The sequence below is a fragment of the Cotesia typhae genome, unplaced genomic scaffold (assembly GCF_013202065.1).
Source record: "Cotesia typhae breed Kobodo isofemale line unplaced genomic scaffold, CoteBio_Ctyphae contig_27, whole genome shotgun sequence".
Taxonomy (NCBI): Eukaryota; Metazoa; Arthropoda; class Insecta; order Hymenoptera; family Braconidae; genus Cotesia; species Cotesia typhae.
This window is the reverse complement of record NW_027423733.1, coordinates 1,942,317-1,965,636: the sequence shown is the minus strand read 5'-3', so window position 1 is coordinate 1,965,636 and position 23,320 is coordinate 1,942,317. Positions and strand designations below refer to the sequence as shown.

At 35.0% G+C, this 23,320-nt stretch overlaps 1 protein-coding gene across 11 annotated transcripts in view; it reads right to left on the bottom strand.

Moving 5' to 3' along the window:
• LOC141525717 (cadherin-AgCad1-like) overlaps positions 1–23,320 on the bottom strand; it is a 313,469-nt gene that overhangs the window by 142,548 nt on the left and 147,601 nt on the right. For 10 of the 11 annotated variants that reach the window (XR_012478887.1, XM_074240289.1, XM_074240280.1 and 7 more), the window contains 2 exons: positions 13,114–13,341; positions 1,257–1,388 (listed from right to left, as the gene is read on the bottom strand). Coding sequence is in view for 10 of the 11 variants with exons in the window: in XM_074240289.1 (XP_074096390.1) it covers positions 1,257–1,388; positions 13,114–13,341 (360 nt within the window). In the remaining variant the exon portion in view is untranslated. The remainder of the gene's footprint in view (positions 1–1,256; positions 1,389–13,113; positions 13,342–23,320) is intronic. The other variant, XM_074240287.1, reaches the window with a different exon arrangement.

The window sequence follows — 23,320 nt, the reverse complement described above, 5'->3', positions numbered from 1 at the left end:
TCAAAATTATAAGTCGAATTGAATTCGGATTTTAGTGATTAAATTGTTAATTGAAAATGATTTATTAATTGAAAAATATTCGGTAATTTTAATTATTAGCTAATGACTGAATAGTTGAGTCAATGTAATAATTTGCAAAAGTAAATTTTTGTCAATTTCTTTTAATATTCAAACAAATAAAATAAAGTAATTCAGTGTGCGTGTGGAAAAGTGTGGGGTATGTGTGTAAAGATCGTGGGGGTTAAGAGTGTGCAAGTGTACGTGTTCTCTACTTGTTGATGAATTGCCGAGTAGGGTAATCAAATCTTGGTGCGACGTTTTCTACTTGTTGATGAATTGCCGAGTAAAGGACTAGCACTAAATTGGAGTAGCCGGTTTTAGCCCGAAATCCTCCAGTAGCTATAAGTCATAGTATTAAGTGAGTCGTTGCAAGTGAGTGATGTACGCGCAAGTGCACGAATTGTTAATTCATTTTGTTGTTAAATAAATACCGGTTATCATTGTTAAATAAAAATTTATTCATTTCAGTAGACCTTCCTCCACTCTCTCTCCCTGTAGATTATAAGCTCAGCTCTGGTTATCTGGTTCCAGGAACCGCATTGAAAATCCTGGTGACGCCCTGACTTAATTTAGAATCATTTTTATTTATTGTGTCTCATTTTATTTAAAATTAATAAGGGGCCGAATGAACGGGAAATAAATTATCCGTTACATGATATACTTAGAGATATCCATAAATATATTTCCATAAATTCATAAAGAGAATAGGCATCTCGAGGCCGAAGTCAGCAAGATCCTAACATCCTTACAAATTTCTTAACCACTATTTGTAATCATAGTAAGGTTTGGGAAAAATACAGTATGTGAGCCGCTCTATATACTCGTATAAAATTATAAAAATTAATTTAGTTATCAAACAGAAACTAGTGGTTGGGTTTTGGAGTTATTTCATACCCTTTACGCCCCATCGCAAACTCCGTTTGTGACAAACTTTTGAATGAATGAACCGATTTTTACGCGGTTAAAAGCATTCGACGTAGTTTTCTAAGCCTCAGCCTCATCAAGAATCTTTAAATTCAATTTGATCGATCCAGAAATTCTAGAGCAATTCCGAAAAAACAGTTTTTGCGATTTTCTTTCGTCAACGATAGCTCACGATAGCTCACGAAAATAAGCTTTTTACACAATGAGCTGTCTGAAGCGATCAATTATATTTTTATATACTCTTAGCTTCTAGATATCTATTGATGACTTACCTCACTTAATGCAATTTTTTTTCCAGCAATTGGAAATTTAATAACCGGAACATTATGGTTGTAGTCAGTTACTTGTAAGTAGTAGGTTTTCATGTCATTTAAAGGACCTGGATTCGTTCCGAGATCTTGAGCCTGAGAAAACGATAAGCATCATTTAGTTTGGAATGAAAAAATCATATCCGTTTTGGTGATGAAATTATCATTCAATAATTTATTTTCGATCGAATTCTTTTCAGATTTCGATATGTATTAAACTCAATAAATCAAAAGCTAGTAAGTTCATTGATGTTTCTTTGGATATCTCTTATGAATTTTAATCCCTTGTTAACTTACGCCATGTAATGAAGTTCATACAAGAAATATTTCTCAAATAAGAACTAAAGTTATTATAATTTCTTACTGCAATTTTAAACCGATTTAATGCTACTTTAAACCTCATTTTAAGTAGTCAAACCGTTCAAAAGTTATGGAAGGTTTACACACACACGCGCGCGCGCGTATATATTGTGACGTGGGGCCTTGACAGACCCGCAGTCACGAGCACAGCTCTACTTAATTGATAATTTTTTTTGGTTACTTCATTTAAAATTCAGATTTATCTTTATTCGCCGCGACCCAGTCGCCATCTAGAGACTGCCATGCGAGTACGGCGAATCCCGCAGCTCGAAAGCGCGGCGCCGATAATTATTTGAAATAACTATTATTCTGTTAGCATCAGTTAGAAGTAAACTAGAATTAAGTTAGTATTAAGTATTTGGTAAGTACCCCGATAAAAGCCACTTACTAACGACGAGTCAACCTGTGACATAACGCCGGATTCCACGCCGACCAGCAAACCCAGAGAACAGCCAAAAACCAATCTCTCATCAAACCGCTGCTCCACAATTTGAGAGACGTGAACACACGATATTGATGCCAATTATTATCAATCAGTATTACGTCGGCATTTGGATAAGCTTCAGGAAGAGCCACTAGAAGGCGCGTCGATGCCATTGTCTACCATCAATTTGAGAAGTTCAAAAATGGTAACAGCGCCAGCTAACGGCCTGCAGGTCAACTCCGTAGCCAGCGAGTGGCTACGGATAAGAAGAAGAAACGGAAAAGGCGAGAGCGGCCTTCGACGTAACCGCCTGGTAGTGTTCACCTCGTGTTGATTTAATTTTTGTCGGACTTTGTAATTAATTAATTTACATACAAAAATCGCCGACCGTCAGATTCGACACGTATTAGTGCCGATTTTGGGAATAACGCCGTACCGACGTTTCTTTTGGTGAGATTTTGGTCGAGAGTTTGGCCAGGATCAACCTGGAGAGGAGCTGCCTTCGCCGCCACCCGCTCAACACCAGCCGACGCCATCCAGACGACACCGATCTGCAACGTAAGTGGCTTTTGTTGTTAGGGTGATAGCTCGTGGAACCGCTAGTTACATTATTATTTCTTTTTTATTATTATTTTTATATTTTTTTTATTTTTATTTTTTTATTTATTCAATTATCCGGCGATTGAGGCCAGTTGTTGTTACGTTTGAGTTCCACGAGGTATCTCCGGGATACCTCCTCACCAAAAGTTCCCTGAGTGGTCGACACCATTGGGGCTCGATCAAAAATTGTTCTTTGTAAAAATTGTCATCATTGTTAAATTTGAGTGATTGCTGCCACTACTGGCTACCGCGAGCGAGGCGCCGCCTCTTTTCGAGCTTCGGTGGTCCCGTCGGGGCTAAGGGTAACACAGTTACCGACTGCGGGTTACGGACAGGTAATTCAGAGCTCCGGTAATTGAGCATCGATCCGCGATCTGATCGATCAATTATCCGCTGCTCGGTTAGCATCGAATTGCAGATTCTGACTTTAACTGCCGAATGATATACCGTTTCGAGCACCGTTGGTTCTGGTGTTAGCTACATACGAATGCGCATCAATTTGAAAATTACCGTGATTATTATTTGAACATTGTTTTGAATATTACTAGATCATTATTTTTGTTATTATTTAAATAATTACCGTGATTATTATTTGAACATTGTTTTGAATATTACTTGATTATTAATTTTTGTTATTATTTAAATAATTGCCGTGATTATTATTTGAACATTGTTTTGAATATTACTTGATCATTATTTTTGTTATTATTTAAATAATTACCGTGATTATTATTTGAACATTGTTTTCACTATTGCGTGATTATTATTTTTGTTATCATTTAACTAATTACCGTGATTATTATTTGAATATTGGTCTGAATATTACTTGATTATTATTTGAAATTGTTGGAATTACGGATTTGACTATTACTTGAGAGATTAGTTGAATATTTGGCAGGATTATTATTGAACATTATTTGAATTATTGAGTTGATGATTAAATTGGGTATTACTCGCCTGATTCACATTATTATTATTCTGATTTGTCTACGTTAGTAGTTTGATTTTGTTTGCGATTATTACCCGAGTTGATTACGATTGTTGTTTTGTATTTCGATTTATCTGGAACTGATTATTTCACCAAACCGAGTATATTGTTTTTATTTAGTAATAAATTGTTATTCGTTTCGGAACCTCTTGGTTATTTCTTTCTAGGAACCCGCCGCCCTGAGTAGAGTTTACTATTAAGTTGGTCCTGATTTAGGTTGTCGAGGATTGGAGCATCCTGAATTGTTTCTGGCGCCCAATAACCGACCACGATGAACAAATACGCCAATTATCTTGGACCTGTTGGCTCATCGACGTATCCCGAGCCGATCGGCCATTATAATATATATATATATATATATATATATATATATATATATATATATATATATATATATATATATTAGGGCGACCCAAAAAAAAGGATTATTTTTTTTTTCATGTCTCGTGTGAAAATATGTTAGTTTACTATGTTTTAAGAGTCCCCTCCAAAGGACAGCTCAAAAAAAATTTTTTTTAAGGTCGCTCACAATTTTTTTAAATTTCCTAAATCCTCAAAAATCGATTTTGTTTTTTTTTCAAATGCGTTTTCTCGTAATTTCATTTCTTTTTACATGAAAAATCATGAAGATCCTGAAAATTTCAAATCAAAATTTTAATATTTAGAGGTTGCTCCAATTTTTTAAGTTTTCAAATCGAGTACTTTATATCTATTTGAGCAACTTCTAAACATGAATATTAACGAACTTAATATTTTTTTCCTTAAATTTCACATGCTAAAGAATGAAATTAAAGCACGAGAAACAAAAAAAAAAATTAATGAACAATTCTCACCATTTTTAAATAATTGTGAAAAATTGATAATTTTTTAATTTGTGTAAATTAATTTATTTTACAAAAATTGAAGCTTTATTAATGTTTTTATTACTTTATTTAACATTTTTATAATTTTTAAATACAACAATAGTCAATTATTCGATATATTTGAATAATTTATAGTTCAATTTATTGACACCAGGCGCGCGAGTCAAGTATTACTTGTCTTTGTCTTCGACCGTCTTCTTTTATTCACAATTGTTTACTGTCAGCGTTGCTTTTTGCCCTTAGCATAATTAATCCGTAATTTAACAGTTCATGTTAATGACAAGTAAATGTTAATGTCAAATATATAGTTTTATCATCGTCTTTTTAATTACTATGAAAGGTAACTATTTTATTTACTTTAAAAATATTTTTTGTAACTAAACATTTTTCTAACCTAAATTTTTTTCATAATGTTACTTTGTGTATGCTTAAAAGTACTGTCAATAATTGAGTTTTATTTTAATTGATCCATTCTACTTATTGATAGAAATCGATGTTAATAATAATAATTAGTAAACTTTTTTTTATAGTTGTAAAATGAGCTCACGACAAGGATTACGATCAGAATGTTCGCAACGAGGTGAATGGTTGCTAGGAAAATATGTCACTCAATTTCGTTGCTCTCCACTGCCAACAAAACGTTCAGTCTTAAGTTATTTTTTATATTATCATTATGAGCACCAAGAAACAGTAAACGAAAGTTTAAATAGAACATCAAAGGTAGTTTTAAATATCTGGAATAATTACAACGTTATCAAAGAATATCATGTTAAAGAAAAAGTGAATCAGTTATTTACATTTTGGAAGAGCTTGAAAAAAAATCGGCAGAGGTTATCTGAAACCCAACAGCAGAAACAAAGTCACTTGATTCACTATTTGATATTTCTCTAAAATGCTCATTGCCTTATGACGAAGCTCACAATTCGGCTGTTTCTACGTCAACTGCAGTAAGTTTAAAAGACGATGAATTAAAAAAACCTTTATCTCAAAAAAGTAATTTATCTCTCTCGAGCACGTCTTCTCACGAACTTTATGCTTCTCCTCCTAGAAAGAAGCCTAAATATAAGATTTCTCCAATGCTCTCATCAATGTTGGATCGTACTAAAACATCTAATCAAAACGGTTTACTCTTGATGTCTGCCATTTCAGCAACGTTAGATCGTAAGGTATCAGATGTCACGGTAAGCAAAGAAACTATTAGACGCACGCGACAAAAACACCGAGCTGCGGAAGCATTACTTATAAAATCATCTTTTTATCCAAAAGTCCCTCTTACGGTACACTGGGATACGAAAATTTTTAAAGCTTATAAGTCTACTGAGTCAGAAGATCGTTTAGCAGTGGTAGTAGTATCTGGTCAAGGAGTTTCAAAAATGCTTGGTGTTCTGATAATTCAACAATCAACAGGCTCAAGTCAGTCAAATGGTGTTTACCAATTAATTAACTAGTGGAATCTTGAAAATAATATAACGTCGATGGGATTCGATACAACTGTAAGTAATACTGGTAATAAAGCTGGAGCTTGTACTTTGTTGGAGAAAAAACTTGGGAAAAAACTGCTTCATCTTGCTTGCAGACATCACATTTTGGAGTTAATTTTGACTGCGACATTTGGATCACTGCTAGAACCAATAGTCAGTGGTCCAAATATAAAACTGTTCGAACGTTTCAAGAAAGAATGGAAAAATTTGGATCCAACGAATTTTGTTTGTGGGGAAGTCGATAATGAATCTGATACTGCTTTGTTTATAATTAATCAGCTAAAAACGAAACAGCCTCGCGATGACTATAAAGAATTCTTAAATTTAGCTTTGCTATACCTTGAAAAAACCACCGATCATAATAATCGATCGACACGTATTAACATTCCGGTAGCATACCACAGAGCACGATGGATGGCAAAAATTATTTATTGCTTAAAGATATATTTTTTTCGCAACCAATTTAAGTTGACGGCCACAGAACTATCAGGTCTTCGGAAATTCAATAATTTTGTTACCAAAATTTATTTAAAAGCTTGGTTCCTTTCTTCTTACTCCATATCGGCACCACGGAATGATTTACAAATGCTAAAAGATTTTGTAAATTATAAAAATGAAGATAAATCTACAGCAGCTGCTGCATTGAAAGTATTCTCTCGACATCTGTGGTATTTGAATGAGCATTTGGTTGGACTATCGTTCTTCGATGACCAAATCTCAGTTACATCTAAAATAAAAATGGTTTCAGCTTTAAACAAAAAATCATCAATGAAAACAATAGAAAACCGAGTAAGTATTGATCCGAATAATATAGTCGACAAAGATATTGATGATTTTGTTACGGAGAATACTAGATTTTTTTTTAAATCTTTGAAACTAGACGAATCATTTTTAGCTCTACATCCTCGCTCCTGGAAATCAGATAAAACTTATTTAGAAGGGCTGAAAATTGTTCAAGCGCTAGAGGTTGTAAATGACTCAGCAGAACGTGGGATTGCCCTGATGCAATCATATCATGACACTGTAACTGACGAGACTCAAAAACAATACTTGTTGCAAATGATTGAAGCTAATAGAAAAATGTTTTCAAACGCTACAAAAGCAAATTTGATGACACATTTTGATAAAAGTGCTAACTAAAATTAACTACACTTAATATAGCCTTTATTACTGAAACCTTGTTGAAGTAAATTGTTGATCCTGTTTTTAATTTAATTAAACATTGATAAGTTGTAAGCTGAAGTTGAGTTTTGATAAGTGTTAATTAGTATATAAAAAAAATACTTTAGTAAAGAAAGTTAAAGAATATTGTTCTTCTAAATAATGTTTATAATTGACTATTGTTGTATTTAAAAATTATAAAAATGTTAAATAAAGTAATAATAACATTAATAAAGCTTTACTTTTTGTAAAATGAATTAATTTACACAAATTAAAAAATTATCAATTTCTTACAATTATTCAAAAATGGTGAGAATTGTTCATTAATTTTTTTTTTTTGTTTCTCATGCTGTTGCGGAATCATTCAATCATTCCCGCAACAAACTGGTAGCACCGAGGCGCCGCTACACAAGCGCCCTCGGGTGTCCCACCGCAACTCAACTGGCTCACCGGCAAACAGCCATACTCCTCATAACACGTGCTAATTGTACAGCGTACACACGCATTTACCGTGACCAGTGCATTCTTTGTATTTACAAATTCTCCAAGCTCATCTACTCAACTTCACTGAAGCCAACTACAGCATCGCTACTCATCTTCATTCACCAGCAATCATTGGCAACTCAGGTACAATTAAGTATTTGTTATAAATCATCTGAGATCACTTTATCACAATCGATACTCTCATGCTCCCTCTCTCTCTCTCTCTTACTCATTGTCACATGGCTACCCATGTGTCGCTCTCTCTCATACATACGTACAACAGTCACCTACACGTTCAACCCAGCAACAATGCATATTACAATTACTAATTGATACGTCATTCTGCGGCAAAATAAACTGCCGCATTGCAGATGTTGCTTGGTGGTGATTGGGGATGACTGCCACATGCTCTGGTCTGTCGCCATTCCGTGTTCAACGTTGTGTGTTCTATCTCGTATCCCGAGACTCAAGTACTCAATTGAGCTCGTTAGTTTTAAGGCTCATTCGCTCACACTGTGAGAGTTAATTGTTGTTAATTAATTAATAATCCAGTGACTCTAACTTATACAGCTCATCCAATTAATCATTACTGTGAACTCTCCAGACTCAAGCTCAAACTCTCACTACACTTGCATTCATTCACTCTATCAATCATTACACTCAGTCAATCCAATTTATACGCTCAGACTATGACTATTAATTAAGTGTAATTAATTAATCGTCTGCTGACCTAATTCTACAATATTACTCATATTTCTCGCTCATAATTGCTAGTGTTAATTACATTGTAAGTTAATTATCAGTTCAATTGAAGATCAACTTTCTACAACTCATGCTCAGTCTAATTAATATGCATTAATTAATACAATTCAATTGACTCAATCAACGCGTACTCATGAATTAATGTGATAATTCAAGATTATAACTATGTTCAAAGTGCTCAATATTTGTAAACTACTCAAACTCTGTACAATAAACTATGCTTGTGATTAATTTAGAATAAACAGTATTATAACCACGAATGTGTCTACTCCATCTTTTAACACCCAGTCCCGGCAACTAAATATTTAATGTTAAGACTATTATCTTACACGTGCTTTAATTTCATTCTTTAGCATGTGAAATTTAAAGAAAAAAATATTAAGTTCGTTAATATTCATGTTAAGAAGTTGCTCAAATAGATATAAAGTACTCGATTTGAAAACTTAAAAAAATTGGAGCGACCTCTAAATATTAAAATTTTGACTTGAAATTTTCAGGATCTTCATAATTTTTCATGTAAAAAGAAATGAAATTACGAGAAAAAGCATTTGAAAAAAAAAAAATCGATTTTTGAGGATTTAGGAAATTTAAAAAAATTGTGAGCCACCATTAAAAAAATTTTTTTTGAGCTGTCCTTTGGAGGGGACTCTTAAAACATAGTAAACTAACATATTTTCACACGAGACATGAAAAAAAATAATCTTTTTTTTTTGGGTCTCCCTAATATATATTTATATATATATATATACTAGGGTGGTCCTTATGTTGGGTTTTTTGAAATTTTTTTTCCCGATAGTTCAAAATCGGTTCAAAATCTATAAAAAAAAAATCATGCCAAGTTATAGCTCTTAATTTTAATATTAACACGCGCCCCCCGACGGTCAACGTTTTAAAGGAAAATAACATGGGAAAAGTTATATTTTTACTTTGGAATTTTTTACGTCATAAACTAACCAACAAATCACATTAAAAAATATTTTTTCTAATGCAAAATTTAACGGTCTACAAAAAGGTCTCTTATCATTTTTTGATAATTCTAACGGTTTTGAAGTTATTCGAGGTCTAAATTGAAACTATAATCTTTTTCATAGTTTTTTCTGGTCATTTAATAATTCAACAATCATAGACGGGTTATTATTCATATTAGATTACTTTTTTTACTTATGCATATAATTTTGAACTATAATTTACGTGAAAAGTATTAATCAATTAAAGAAGTGTATTATTAATATTTTAATGAATCGAAAATGTACAAACATTACCATTTTTATTTTTAATTACAGATACTTTCATGAAATTTTTTTATTAGTTTTTTTAAGTGCGTCAGGAAACATTTGACGATGATCTTTAACCAATTGTAACACGTATTGCATTTGTTTTTCATCCTTAGTATAACGATTACAAAAATCTTGCACTAGTTTAACTCCTCTTTCAGCACAGTCATTCACAACCGATAGTTTTTTAGCGAATCGTAATGCAGTTTTATAGTGTTCATTATGAGCCCATTCAGAAAGATGAATCTTTAAAAATTCTGTTTGTAACCCGAATCTATTGAAAAAATTGATCGATGTAGTTTAACACTACATTTTTCACTAGTATAATCCAAGTCTTCTTCCGGAATATCATCAATCACAATTGTTTCTTCTTCTTTACGCAGCTTAGCGACAATTTTTAATTTTGTTTCTTGTGAAACTTCCTCATCAAAAATAGCCATGATTGCTAATTCTGGAGATAAATACCACAAGTGATTCATAAATCTACTAATTGCCACAGTAGCAAGATTACTGTTGATTGCCTTAAAGTTGTTGAGTTCTTTTATAAACTGTAGATCATGGTACGGAGCTTTGACACTATTTGACGACGAAAACCAAGCTTTAACATAAACCATTGTCACAAAAACACATATTTGCCGTAGTTTATTATCTTCACCTTTTTTCAATGACAATTGCTCCCGAAGCATGTACATTTTCAATATATAAATAGCTTTTGCCATCCATCATGCATGGTGACAAGCTCCTGGCTTACGAAAACTAAATTTTTCGGGGATGACACCGATAAAAACTAAAGTAAGCTCTAATAACTCTTTGTAATCATCACGAGGCAGTTGTGATGCAAGAGTTTCAGTCGCAAAAGTTCTAATAGATTCAATTTTTTCATTTGTCAAGATATTATCATTTTTCGGATCATCTAAACCTGTTTTGTAACTGAGTTTATTTAAATCTCCCCATTGCTTTTGGAATCGGATAAAAAGTGGAACATTAGGACCAACAGTATTTGGAAAAACAGCTTCGAAGACATATCTTAGGACTATTTCAAATATATGATGCCTACATGGAAGATACAACAAATCTCTTTCTAACAATTTTTCCAGTAATGCAGCAGCACCATTACGAAGGCCTAAATTTGAAGGAGTAGTGTCACAGCATATTGCTTTTACAGATATGTCGAATCCCCAGTCACATAATGTCTTATGAACTACAGAAGCTTGTGCCATTCCAGTTCCATCTTCACTCGTTGGTACACCTAACATAATTTCTTTACTTTCTGAAGTAATTATTACAGGCAATCGATGAACAGTTTCTGTATTTAACAAATTAGGTAATAATTTTCCATCCCAATGTACAACAATAGATGATAACTTTAAGTCTTGGAAATGTTTTTTTATTTCTATTGATTTTGACTCTCGCATAGTAAGCCGACATCGGCGAATAGATGATCGATTGACAATAATGGAATTAATATCCACTTCTAAGAATTTTAAATCGATAAGCGACTGACAAATAGCTGTAGTTATAAACACAGCATCTCTGTCGCTTACTTTACAACGGTCAAAAGTAGCTACAACACTTTCGTTGAGAATATTGTGAGTTCCTCTTATATTTCTTGATTTAAATTGGCCGGCAGTAGTTGGAATGTATACTTCTCCACTAGAGACTGATTGAGCACTTCCTTGGCTTGATAAGAGTTCAACGTTTTTGTCTACAAAAAAGGATAATGATAAGACAAAAAATATCTTCACTATAAAATAATAAAATATCAATGAGTAAGTTGATTATTATAATTTACCAAATAATGATTTTTCTTTTTCACTTTCCAATTTTCGTTTTTCGAAATCCAATTGTTTCTCTAATTTTTTAACATCAATTTCATCGTCATCGTATTTCGTCTTAATATTTGCAATAAAACCAATTCGTTCATCTGATCTCTGATTATTCAAGAATTCTTTGGAATTTTCATCAACCATTTCAAATACATTTGACGGTGCGATGTCAAATAATTTTTTTAATGAAAAGGAAAATTCATTTTGTTTTTTCACAGCAAGTTCACTCCGATTTCTATGTTTGAGAAGTATGCGCCACTCATCATACAGTTTTTTCAACTTATCTCGACATCTTTGCATATCTTGAACGGGAATTCGAGCTTTCTTCCAAAACACAATAATTTCATCAATCACTGCAGCAACACTATCTGTGATAGTATTATTTAAAATACGTGTATAAAAAAATAACACTTTCAAAGCTTGCAATTTCGATGGTAATTTGTTACCTACGATTTGAACGTCAACATCACCAATAAAAAAAATGTTTTGACGTAAACGTGATCACTCCATATTTAACTGATTACTTAAATATCGGATAAATGAACTCAAAAAATTTATTTATATATCAAAAAGGCATCAGTACTAGTAATTGAACAATTTTGATCAAGCTGAGAAATAAATGTAGGTTATGAGTAATCTGAGAATTAATTTTAGTGTTAGAGATTGAAGTAAAATCTAATAGATGGCGGCATGATCGGTTTCTATAATGTTTTTAACCAGAAATCAAAATTTGAAATTGGAGTTTGTTGATATTTGTACCAATAACAATAAAAATCGAGACAATAGGTCCCGAATTTCTTTTGTATCCAAAAAAAGTTAAAAATCTTTAAAATGTTCGACAGTTCAGGCTAAAAAAATGAATTGGTGTTACTATTATTCCAAAGTTACAGTTACTTTGAAAATTTTCTAAACAAAAAAATCCAATGAGATTATAAAGAATAACCGGTTCATGATTTATGAACTATTAAATGATCAAAAAAACAGAAAAAACTATGAAAAAGATTATAGTTTCAATGTAGACCTCGAATAACTTCAAAACCGTTAGAATTATCAAAAAATGATAAGAGACCTTTTTTGTAGACCGTTAAATTTTGCATTAGAAAAAATATTTTTTGATGTGATTTGTTGGTTAGTTTATGACGTAAAAAATTCCAAAGTAAAAATATAACTTTTCCCATGTTATTTTCCTTTAAAACTTTGACCGTCGGGGGGCGCGGGTTAATATTAAAATTAAGAGCTATAACTTGGCATGATTTTTTTTTTTATAGATTTGGAACCGATTTTGAACTATCGTGAAAAAAAAATTTCAAAAAACCCAACATAAGGACCACCCTAATATATATATATATATATATATATATATATATTTCTTTATTTATTCACGCATGCACACAGAAATAGTGGAATTCTTATAGAAATGGTCCGAAAGAATTTCTAGGACCTCAAAAAGCAGAGATCTAGTGAAAACTTATTTTTTGAAAACTGAAATGAAACTCATAACTTCTCGATTTCTTGAAAATCATTGATTCTCTAAGTTATTCGTTAACATGTATAATGACACAAGCTCTAAAAGCTAATATATGCAAAAACAAAACTTACATAAATCGTAACTGCCCAGGTTCCGTAGCATCTGCTCAAATTTCGGTCTGTTAATATTCGTGCTTCTTTTAAATTCTCCGTAATCAATTTAAAAGGATTTTTACAAGATTCTGGGTACTGATAATCAGTAGTTATTAACGAATTATTAAGGATTTTATACATTACTTTCGTATTATTTGTATCTGGATCATCATAATCTTCAGCTGTAATTATGATAATTGATGTGTTCTGAAAAAACGACATAGTCAAACATTAAATTATCAAAATCATTTCACCGCTTAATGAAGTACGAGCATCAAAGCAACTTTTGATAAAAGGCTTGATTTTTTTTTAGTATAAAATTGAAAGATCTCGAGAAAAAATTTTTATATATATTTATATATAAATTGTTTATATATGATTATATATGAAAAATGGCCAAATATAATCATATATAATTTTATATAATTAGGTATAATTATATATAATTAGGTACAACCATATATAATTATACACTACTGGAAAAAATTAAGGGAACAAAAAAAAATTCCAAATTTTTCGGTAGTTTTCAACAGGCCGTAACTTTGAGAGAAATGGTCGTACAGGAAATAAAAAAAAGGAAATTGTAGCTCCAAGTGTCTAGTTTTTGGATTAGAACTTCAAAATTTTGTAGCCTCCGCGGTTTCTGAGTAATCGTAGAAAAACCAACAACAAAAAAATTCTCAAAATTTTTTTAGTTTTTTTTTTGGTCTACGGGCGTGGAAAAAATTTTTTTAGCTTAACCACCATAAGGATCGGATACTTTGTTCATTTAGCTTTAATTTCTTTTTTTAAACACCCTGATACGTCCACTCCTCGCTGAGATATCGGTCTTCAAATGGAAAAGGATCTTTTTGTCTTTGATTATCGATATCTCAGCAACCAATTATCGCACAGAAAGTTAAAGGTAGGTTTCAAGAACTTGAATGAATTCCCTTAACGACTGTCCATTGTTTTTTCGAAAAAAATTTTTTTTTTCCGTCACATGAATTTGAAAATGCAACAAAAAAGGGCTTTTAGTGGTTTTTTGGAAAATCAAGCGCTGGATCGAAAATATTGAGGAAACCACTAATGTTAAGTGTGCCTTTTACAGTTCAATATGTCCACAAAAACCCTACAAAGAATCAAATTAATCCAGCCAGCCGTTTTTTTGTTTCACTTGATCGAATTTTTGAAAAAATTAAAGGATCACGTTTTTTGCTCTGAAAAGATCATAATTTTTAAAAATGAGAAAAAAAATTATTTTTTCGAGCTTTTTCCACATTTTTGTTCCAGAAAGTGCTTAAATTGAAAAAAAAAAAAAAATTTTTTTTGAAATTTTTTCTCTTCAAAAGTTTAAGAAAACAATTACCTCCGGCATTAGCGTTATCCAAAGCGTACCACGTGGAGGTCGCGCGGTCGGATTTACGCTTCTGTGTGTGTGTGTGTGTGTGTGTGTGTGTGTGTGTGTGTGTGTGTGTGTGTGTGTGTGTGTGTGTGTGTGTGTGTGTGTGTAAGGTATTTCAGGAGAATTGAGACCCGGTGGCTCGTCAGTTCCACCGTATTTAATGACTCCAAACTCATTCTCTGAAGGTTTTTGTTGGTTCAATACCGGGTATTACCACCCCTGTTTTCAATAACGGCTCTCAAACGTTCAGCCATGTTTATGCAGACGGTAATTTGAGGCTGCGGAATGGTATTCCAAATGTGCTGAAGCGCGCGCTCCAAAGCAGCTAAGTTCGGCAAATTTGGATACTCTCTGCGCAACCGACGGCCCATTATGTCCCAAACGTGCTCTATGGGGTTGAGATCTGGACTCATTGCTGGGTGTCGCAACAATGTGATGTCATGCCGCTCAAAGAAGCGCCGGGTAATGTTGGCTGTGTGTGGACGTGCATTATCTTGCATCAATATGAACGACCTCAGATGTTGTCGTCTGCGCAGAACAATGGGCCTTAAAATTTGGTCGATGTAACGTCTAGCTGTCAAATTTTCGCGTACAATTATCAAAGGTGTTCTCCAATTTCGTGAAACGCCGCCCCACACCATAACTGATCCACCGCCGTAGGCAACGACTGGACGGACAAAGTTCTGGCGAAAACGTTCTCCACGACGGCGCCAAACGAGAGGACGTCGATCGTTGCCATACAGATTAAAACGAGACTCATCAGTGAATAAAACATTTGTCCATTCCCACAAGTTCCAATTTCGATGATCGTAAGCATACGCTAAACGAGCTCGACGATGTCTTGCTGTCAACAGGGGTACACGATTAGGATGTCGTGCGTGTAACCCAGTTTCACGAAGACGGTTGATGATTGTTCGAGAGCAAATGTTTCGCACTTGATGCCGTCGTCGCTGTTGCTGTTGTCTGCGATTGGGGAAGTTTCGAGCGACAATATTCGCATTGATGAAAGGTTGTCGTCGAACTTCTCTAACAATTGTTCGATCATCGCGGGCATTAGTGACTCGATGGCGACCTTGTCCGGGGCGACGATGATATTGATTCGTCTTTTGGTATCTGGTATAAGCTCGAGATACGACAGATTGACTTACACCCATCCGGATAGCAACTGCATGTTGAGTGTAACCTTCATCGATAAGAGTCACTAACCGAGCGACTTCCACCTCCGATAAATGTCGTCTAACCATGATTAAGAATCAAAAGTCAGAAATTTTCAATTTTGACCAAAAAATTAAAAAAAATTTTTTTTAGCGCAGAGGGATTAGTTTTGAAAAAAACTGTTGAATGAAGCGATTTGCTTAAATTTTCAAAAAAAAAAAAAAATTAAAAAAAAAAAAATCTTAGGAAACAACTTTTTCGAAGCCGAAAAAGCTGAAATCTCTTACGATGACCAAACCCTAGTTATATTGTCCTGCCCTTCTAAACCAACACCTTTTAGCCTTGAAACAAAGCCTTCTTCCAGCTACACCTTGCCACCTCGGATGAGAGTATCAGTAGCAGTACCAATCCAAAGTTTCGAAAAAGGAGAGGGATACCTCCCCCGAATGAACCTTCCGAAAGGGGTACTCGGAGGAGAAGCAGTTCTCAAGGTAGACGACGGGTACGCCATGTGCATGATCATTAACCTAAATTCAAACCCGGTAGACATCGACATAGGACCTCAAACACTCGAGGATTTCGAATTTGATAATCCAAGCTCAGAAGGGGACGAATCCGACTCCCCTTCTATAGAAAACTCCAGCCGTATAATAGATAAACAAGAACGTATAAAGATTCTACTCCAGAAAATACCAGTAGATCACCTCAACGAGGAGGAAGAAGAACAAGTTCAAAATCTCATCAAAAATAATCACGACGTATTTCACCTCCCCAGAGATAAATTAGGTCGTTCGAAGAATTTCACCTGCCGGATAGAAACCACCACCAACGAACCGGTGAGAATAAAACAATATCGATTTCCCCCAGAACATCGGGAAGAAATCGCCAGGCAGGTCGAAAATCTTGAAAAACAAGGAATAATCCGAAAATCTAACTCTCCGTACAACTCACCCTTGTGGATCGTACCAAAAAAATCAAATGACGCCTCTATAAAAAAATATAGAATGGTTATTGACTTTAGGCAATTAAATAAAATTACAAGAGGGGATGCCTACCCTTTACCCCTAATTATCGATATATTAGACCAATTAGGCGACGCTAACTACTTCAGCGTGTTTGATCTCGCCATGGGTTTCCACCAAATCCCAATGCACCCCGCAGACGCATCAAAAACGGCGTTCTCTACCCCAGACGGGCACTGGGAATATCGTTGCATGCCTTTTGGACTAGAATGCGCTCCATCTATCTTCCAACGAATGATGGACTCTACCTTAAGCGGATTAAAAGGGACAGAATTGTTTATTTATATCGATGATTTAGTCAGCTATGGAAAAACCCTACAAGAACATGGGGTGAGAGTTCAAAGATTATTCAATAGACTGAGAGAAGCTGGTCTCACCCTTCAACCCGAAAAATGTAAATTTCTCTGCCCGGAAGTAGATTATCTAGGTCACGTAATAACGAAAGAAGGCGTAAAACCAGATCCGAAAAAGATTTCATCACTAAAAAATGCCTCGAGACCTAGGAATCATACAGAAGCCAGAAAATTTATGGGACTCGCAAACTACTACCGAAGATTCATACAAAACTTCGCTGAAAGGGCTAAACCTATAACGGATCTTACTCGAAAAACTAAGCCCTTCACATGGAACGAAAAAGCGCAAAAGGCATTCGACGATATCAAAAATGCCCTCTGCGTGGGCTCATTCCTCAAATACCCGAATTTCAATAAACCCTTCATCCTAGCAGTCAGCGCGTCAGACTCAGGAATATCCGGAATCCTCAGTCAGCAGACGACAGAAGGGGATGATGACTTAGACAGAGACGCAGAGAAAATAGTGTCATGTGTCTCACGTGTCTTTCACGACACCGAAACTCGATATACTGACATTGAAAAACAATGCCTCGCCGTAGTTTACGCCATTCAACAATTTCGACCTTATCTCCAAAAACATTTTACTTTAATAACCAGTAGCCCTTGTGTCGCCTGGCTAAGGGACAGCACGACTGTCACCGAAAGGCAAGCTAAATGGCGGTCGAAATTAAGCAGATACAAATTTAATGTCCTTGTTCGTCACAAAATCACGGAACAATACGCGGAGGGACTCTCATATAACCCCGAAGGTCGTCCCGAGCCCTTAGAAAACGAATCAAATAATATTACCGAAAATGATTATTTAGCACTGCCCATCACGAATAATACTACGATAATAAAATCACATAAAATACTCTCAGATGAAGAAGCGATTCAATTGATCAAGCGCCCTGGTCGCCCTCTCGGATCAAAAAATAGACCAAGAATCAGCAACGCCCCCGAAGTCAGAGAAACAATCGCTTCCCGTCTTAGAAAAAGGGAAATGGGAAAAACGCGAATCCCGCCCAAAATAAATTACTTCGAAGATAGCAACCTTGATTTAACTACAGAAGATCCTAAGACAAAATCAACAGCAAACGAACAAGAGGGGGACGATGATGTTTTCCTGCCAGCCTCAACTCCCGGACCCTCCACGATTAACAAACCAGATACGGGACAAGAGGGGGACGATGAAGAGGAGAAGGACGAAGAATTAGAAAAGAATAAAGAAAACATCATCCCACAAAGACAAAGACGAAAAACCCTCGACCTAATAAAAATGTTCGATGAAATCATTAAAAGGCGACCCCCACCGGAAAATCCTTATAAAGAGAAAGCTCTAGAAAAAATGCTTCTAGAAGAAGCAATATTCAATTACACCCCCCAAGAACTAGCAAAAATGAAAAGAACTAGTTCCCAAACAGCGAAAAATATCCGCCAGTCGCTAAGTAAAATGCCTCTACTCTGGCGAAGCGAAGAAGATTCCGTAGATGACACAGCAACTGAAACTAATGTCGACGAGTTTCTTAGAGACAACAGCGATGACCTCGAAGCAGAATCAAGCAGCGACATCAGCCCAGAAGATACGGGAAGAAGCGAAAATCCCAGCGAAACGGAACACCCCGTCATCGTAGAGCCGGAACCTGCAACCTCAGCAGAAATTGCTAATACAAGAAACGTCGTCAACGTACACGATAAAAATGAAAAACAACTAAATAAAAACTCTCTAACACCACAAAACTTAATTAAATCCCGATTCACTGGATATTTAAGAGACGGTCCAGAACCCCGAACCCCAATCTTCGGAAGAGTCCTCATCCCTGATGAACTAGCGGCCATGGGTATCCATTATGACCACACAAGCCGCCAAATCGTAGACGAACACGGCAAGGGAATACAGGAAATAATCGAACTTGAACCGTCCAACGCGAATAACACCCTTATCGAACCAGAACGGGTAGAACAAATAAATAATTTACCACAAAGGATTAAATCAACCAATCCACCAGATAATAATAACTCGGAAAAATCCCATGAGTCGGATAAAACCCAAAATAAGTTAACAACATGCGGGAATAAAACAGTGGGGGATGATGTAGGGAAACACCGATTTGGACCACCCTTCATCGCTTACGACCCTCCAACTTTCGAAGAAGCCGAAAATATCTTTGCCGAACGACGTAATCGACCAAAAATATCTTCACCCTCTAGTTCAGGCGAAAGTATACCTGAAAAAGGTCCCGATATAAAAATAAAATTTACAACCAGCCGAGATGGGCTTACCTATGCCCGAGACCATTTATTACATTTCTTAGCGGCCGACTGCGAAATAATAAAACCCGTAGCGAAGCTGCTCCGTGACTTAAAATTCATAAATGCTGACGACCTTCAGGCCTCAAAACCTACAAAAAGGGATGTATTTGTCACCAAATTAGGTCGTTGTAAAATCTTCACGGTATTTATTAAGACAAAACATTTCGAAAAACTAGACCCAATCGACCTGATCGAAGGATTGAGAAACCTTCGACAGTCGATGCACAAACACGACATTCACTCACTCCGCTGTGCAAAACAAGGAGATGAGTTCGATGACCTCAACATCCAAGGTTATTTATCACAAGAATTAAGAGACTGCCCACTAACAATTACTTTGTGCGAAGGGGATGTCGAGGTACCAGACGAATCCCTACGAACAAAAATAATAGAAGAAAATCATAACAGTCTAATAGGGGGCCACAAAGGCGTAGTAAAAACTTATTGGCGTATTCGCGAAAGATATTACTGGCCAGGAATGAAAGACAATATCTATAATTACATTCGAGCTTGCGAAATCTGTCAGAAAAATAAACTCACGCGAATAAAGACCAAACAACCTATGTCCATCACAGATACACCCTTTGAACCTTTCGAAAAAATTCGAAATAGATACGGTAGGACCCCTACCTATGACCCCTGACGGTAACTTACACATCCTAACGATTCAAGACAATTTTTCTAAAGCAGCTGCAGCAGTTCCTCTCCCCGATATCAGAGCAGTAATTGTCGCAGATGCCCTATTAAATCACTATATTGCCCTTTATGGGTGCCCTCGCGTAATTCTATCAGATAAGGGCACCTCATTCACAAGCAAATTAATCCAACAACTAGCCAAAGCGCTGAAAATTCAAAGAATAACAACTTCTTCCTACTATCCTCAATCGAATGGAGCCTTGGAGCGATCTCACCAGCCTTTAGTCGACTACCTCCGGGCTTACGTAGATAAATTCAGTAACTGGGATCGATACATCCCAATGGCAATGCTAAATTATAATACCACCGTACACACGGCTACGAAATTCACACCCTACGAAATTTTGTATGGAAGAAAAGCCCGTAGTCCGACTCAATTTCCAGACTTCAGTAAAATCGAATCATGTAACGATTATCTAGCAGACCTGATTAGCCGAATTTCCGAAATCCAACGAATATCTGCGGAAAATCTAACGAAAGCTAAACACGAGTCAAAAATTCGATTTGATAAACATATACACCCGGCCCAATTTAACGTAGGAGACTTCGTATTTACATTAAAAGAACCTAGAAAAAATAAATTAGATCGTTACTATACTGGCCCATACAAAATAGTCGAAATAAACGAAATGGGGAATTTAATAATAGAAAAAGAAAACGGAAAACGGAAATTAATCCACCCAAATAAGGCTAAAACAGCCAGCCGCGAAAATTTCGACTAAAAAGAACTTAGATTGTTTGTTTCAGTAAATATACATATAGACGCAAAAATCTACGAAAAAAAAAAAAAAAAAAAAAAAAAAATTATGATAGCTGCACCACTTCTCCTCCTGGGAATCGGACACCTGGCATGGGGAGCTGACGAGGTGAATATAAAACTAATGGAAGCGAATCCGGGCATACTATACGACCCATTCAAAAGAGTCCACCTCATCAGAGAAGAATGGTGTTATGTCCAAGATTAGACTTATTGAAATATAATTTGGGTCCAAGTCTTGCGACCTATAGACCGGGATCGTGAGATTGTGTTTGGAATGTAATAATGTTAGATGGGTGTTTTACTTTTGTGTTGAATTTATTTTAACTATAGATTTACAAATTCTAAATTGAAAGTCTGAATATAAAGGTAACTTAATTTGTTAAATGTTATAACTTACAATAAACCGATGATCCCTGTTGAGTTGATCCTTGATTGGATCCTGCTGTATGTTTTATCAGGATACGGGATGTTCACTTGTCTCAAACTACCGAAGTCGTTATTTTTGTGTTGTTTCACGTTTTCCACGATATGAGGAGAAACAAAGTGTGCGGACACTTGAATGAAATCAGGAAAAAATGTATTGACTCAAATTGAAAGTGAACGGTTATTCTCAGTTACACGTTTTCCTACTGTATGTAGAGAAAACTAAGTATGCGGATACTTGAATGTAACTATTAAAATTTAACACTTGAAAATGGTATCGATTGACCAAAGTTTAAAACAAGTAACTGATAACTAACTGTTGAGATAGTTGAACTAGGACTGAACTCGTACTGGAGATTAGAAAAAAAGTAACGAACTCTTAGTTATATAAGTGTTCTCTAATTAAGGCTCCACCTATTGAGCCTTGAGTTGGAGCACAGCATTTTCCAATCAGGGTCAGTTTTCAGGGTATCACCCCTACTCCGTAACTATTTTGGGCAGGTAAAGGACTACCCTGATGCTAGCTTGTCAGTGTGCACACCCACACACAAACTAACATTTTTAAATAATAATAATCATATTGTGAAATAATTATTTAATTAAAACTAATTATCTCTATGTTAATGATTATTAGCAATCTTCAACGTTTTAGTACTTATAATAATGTTTATTTATTAACAAATTTTTCTTATTGATTCTATTACAATTATATTATTGGTTTTTATAATTGTTATTCATTATTAATTTTTAACTGTTATAATTAACAATTCTAAAAATGACATATTATAATGAATATTAATATGTCGAATGTATATTAGTTTATAAATTTATTAATCTGTATTACTTTATTAATTTATTAATTTGTTAGTTTGTTATTTTATCCTCATTTGGTGTACACGTGGCAGTATTACAGTCCTGTATATTTAACCATAGGATTTTCTTTTAACTATTTTTAACTAAATAAGTAACAAATTTTACATTTTAAAAGATTACAAAAAAAATACCTCAGACGATTATAAACCTTTATTCCTAAATTTATTGTAAATGGTTTATGGATCGTTTAGTACCAAGGTTTTATGTTATCTAAGAACCCTTTTGGATTATAGTAATAAAAAATATTAGAGAAAATAAAATGCATTAGGCTATTTGTGTAGGCATTTTTAAGCAAATAACCTAAGTACTTTTGAAATAATATTACTAATATTTTATGGTCTTGGGTTTTTTTGTATATTTTTATTTTTTTTTTCTTTTGACCATTAAGAAAGATAAAGTTCTTATCGGTTTTACTTGGGATTTTATGAAAATTTTCCCTTGATAGAAAAAATATATAAAAATTTGGCCAGACATAACACCACCGCCGTTAGACGGAAGCGCGAGTGGCTTTGAAACGAAATGCGACGTAACTTTATTTTTCTTATTCATGTGAGGCAGGTGCTGAATTACACGAAGACTGTAGCGTTCGTTGATTTGACCGTGGTTGTCTCTGTTGAGGTGGTACTGGCGGGTAATGTTGGGTAGATCTCTGGAGCCGATGGTGGTATTACAATCCCGGCTTCCACATTTTCAACTGACTGAGGCTGGGTGGAAGACTGTTGAACTTGTTGATTTAGATGTAAAAGCAGATGAGTAATGGAATCCCATATAGCTCCTATAAGATGAATAGACGATCCGTATACCGAGTGGAGAGCGTAACCGTGTATTACAGTGTCTACAAGGAGTTTAATAATTCGTAGGCACATGATGATTCCGATGATGCCGGAACAGTAGGTGCCAAATCCAATGAATTTTCCCCATGTTCTGGACCAAGCACTTTCTGCAAGATGTTCTAAAATATCTTCGTTGAGTGCATATAGCTATGACGGACTCTCGTGGGAACCGTTGGTAAACTGTCGAGCTATGGTCTCCATGACTACATTTTGTTCCATGGTGAACATTATCCTCCCTCGCATGGCTTCTAGATCGGCTTCAGAGTAAATTCCTCCGGTGGCAAGATTTGCAGGATTTTGGTATTCCCAGGTCATCTTGGTACTCGGCTTCAGGATTTTTGGCGGCATCGTCTCGATAGGTTTTGGCAAGAATTTATACCAAGTGTTGCCCAATT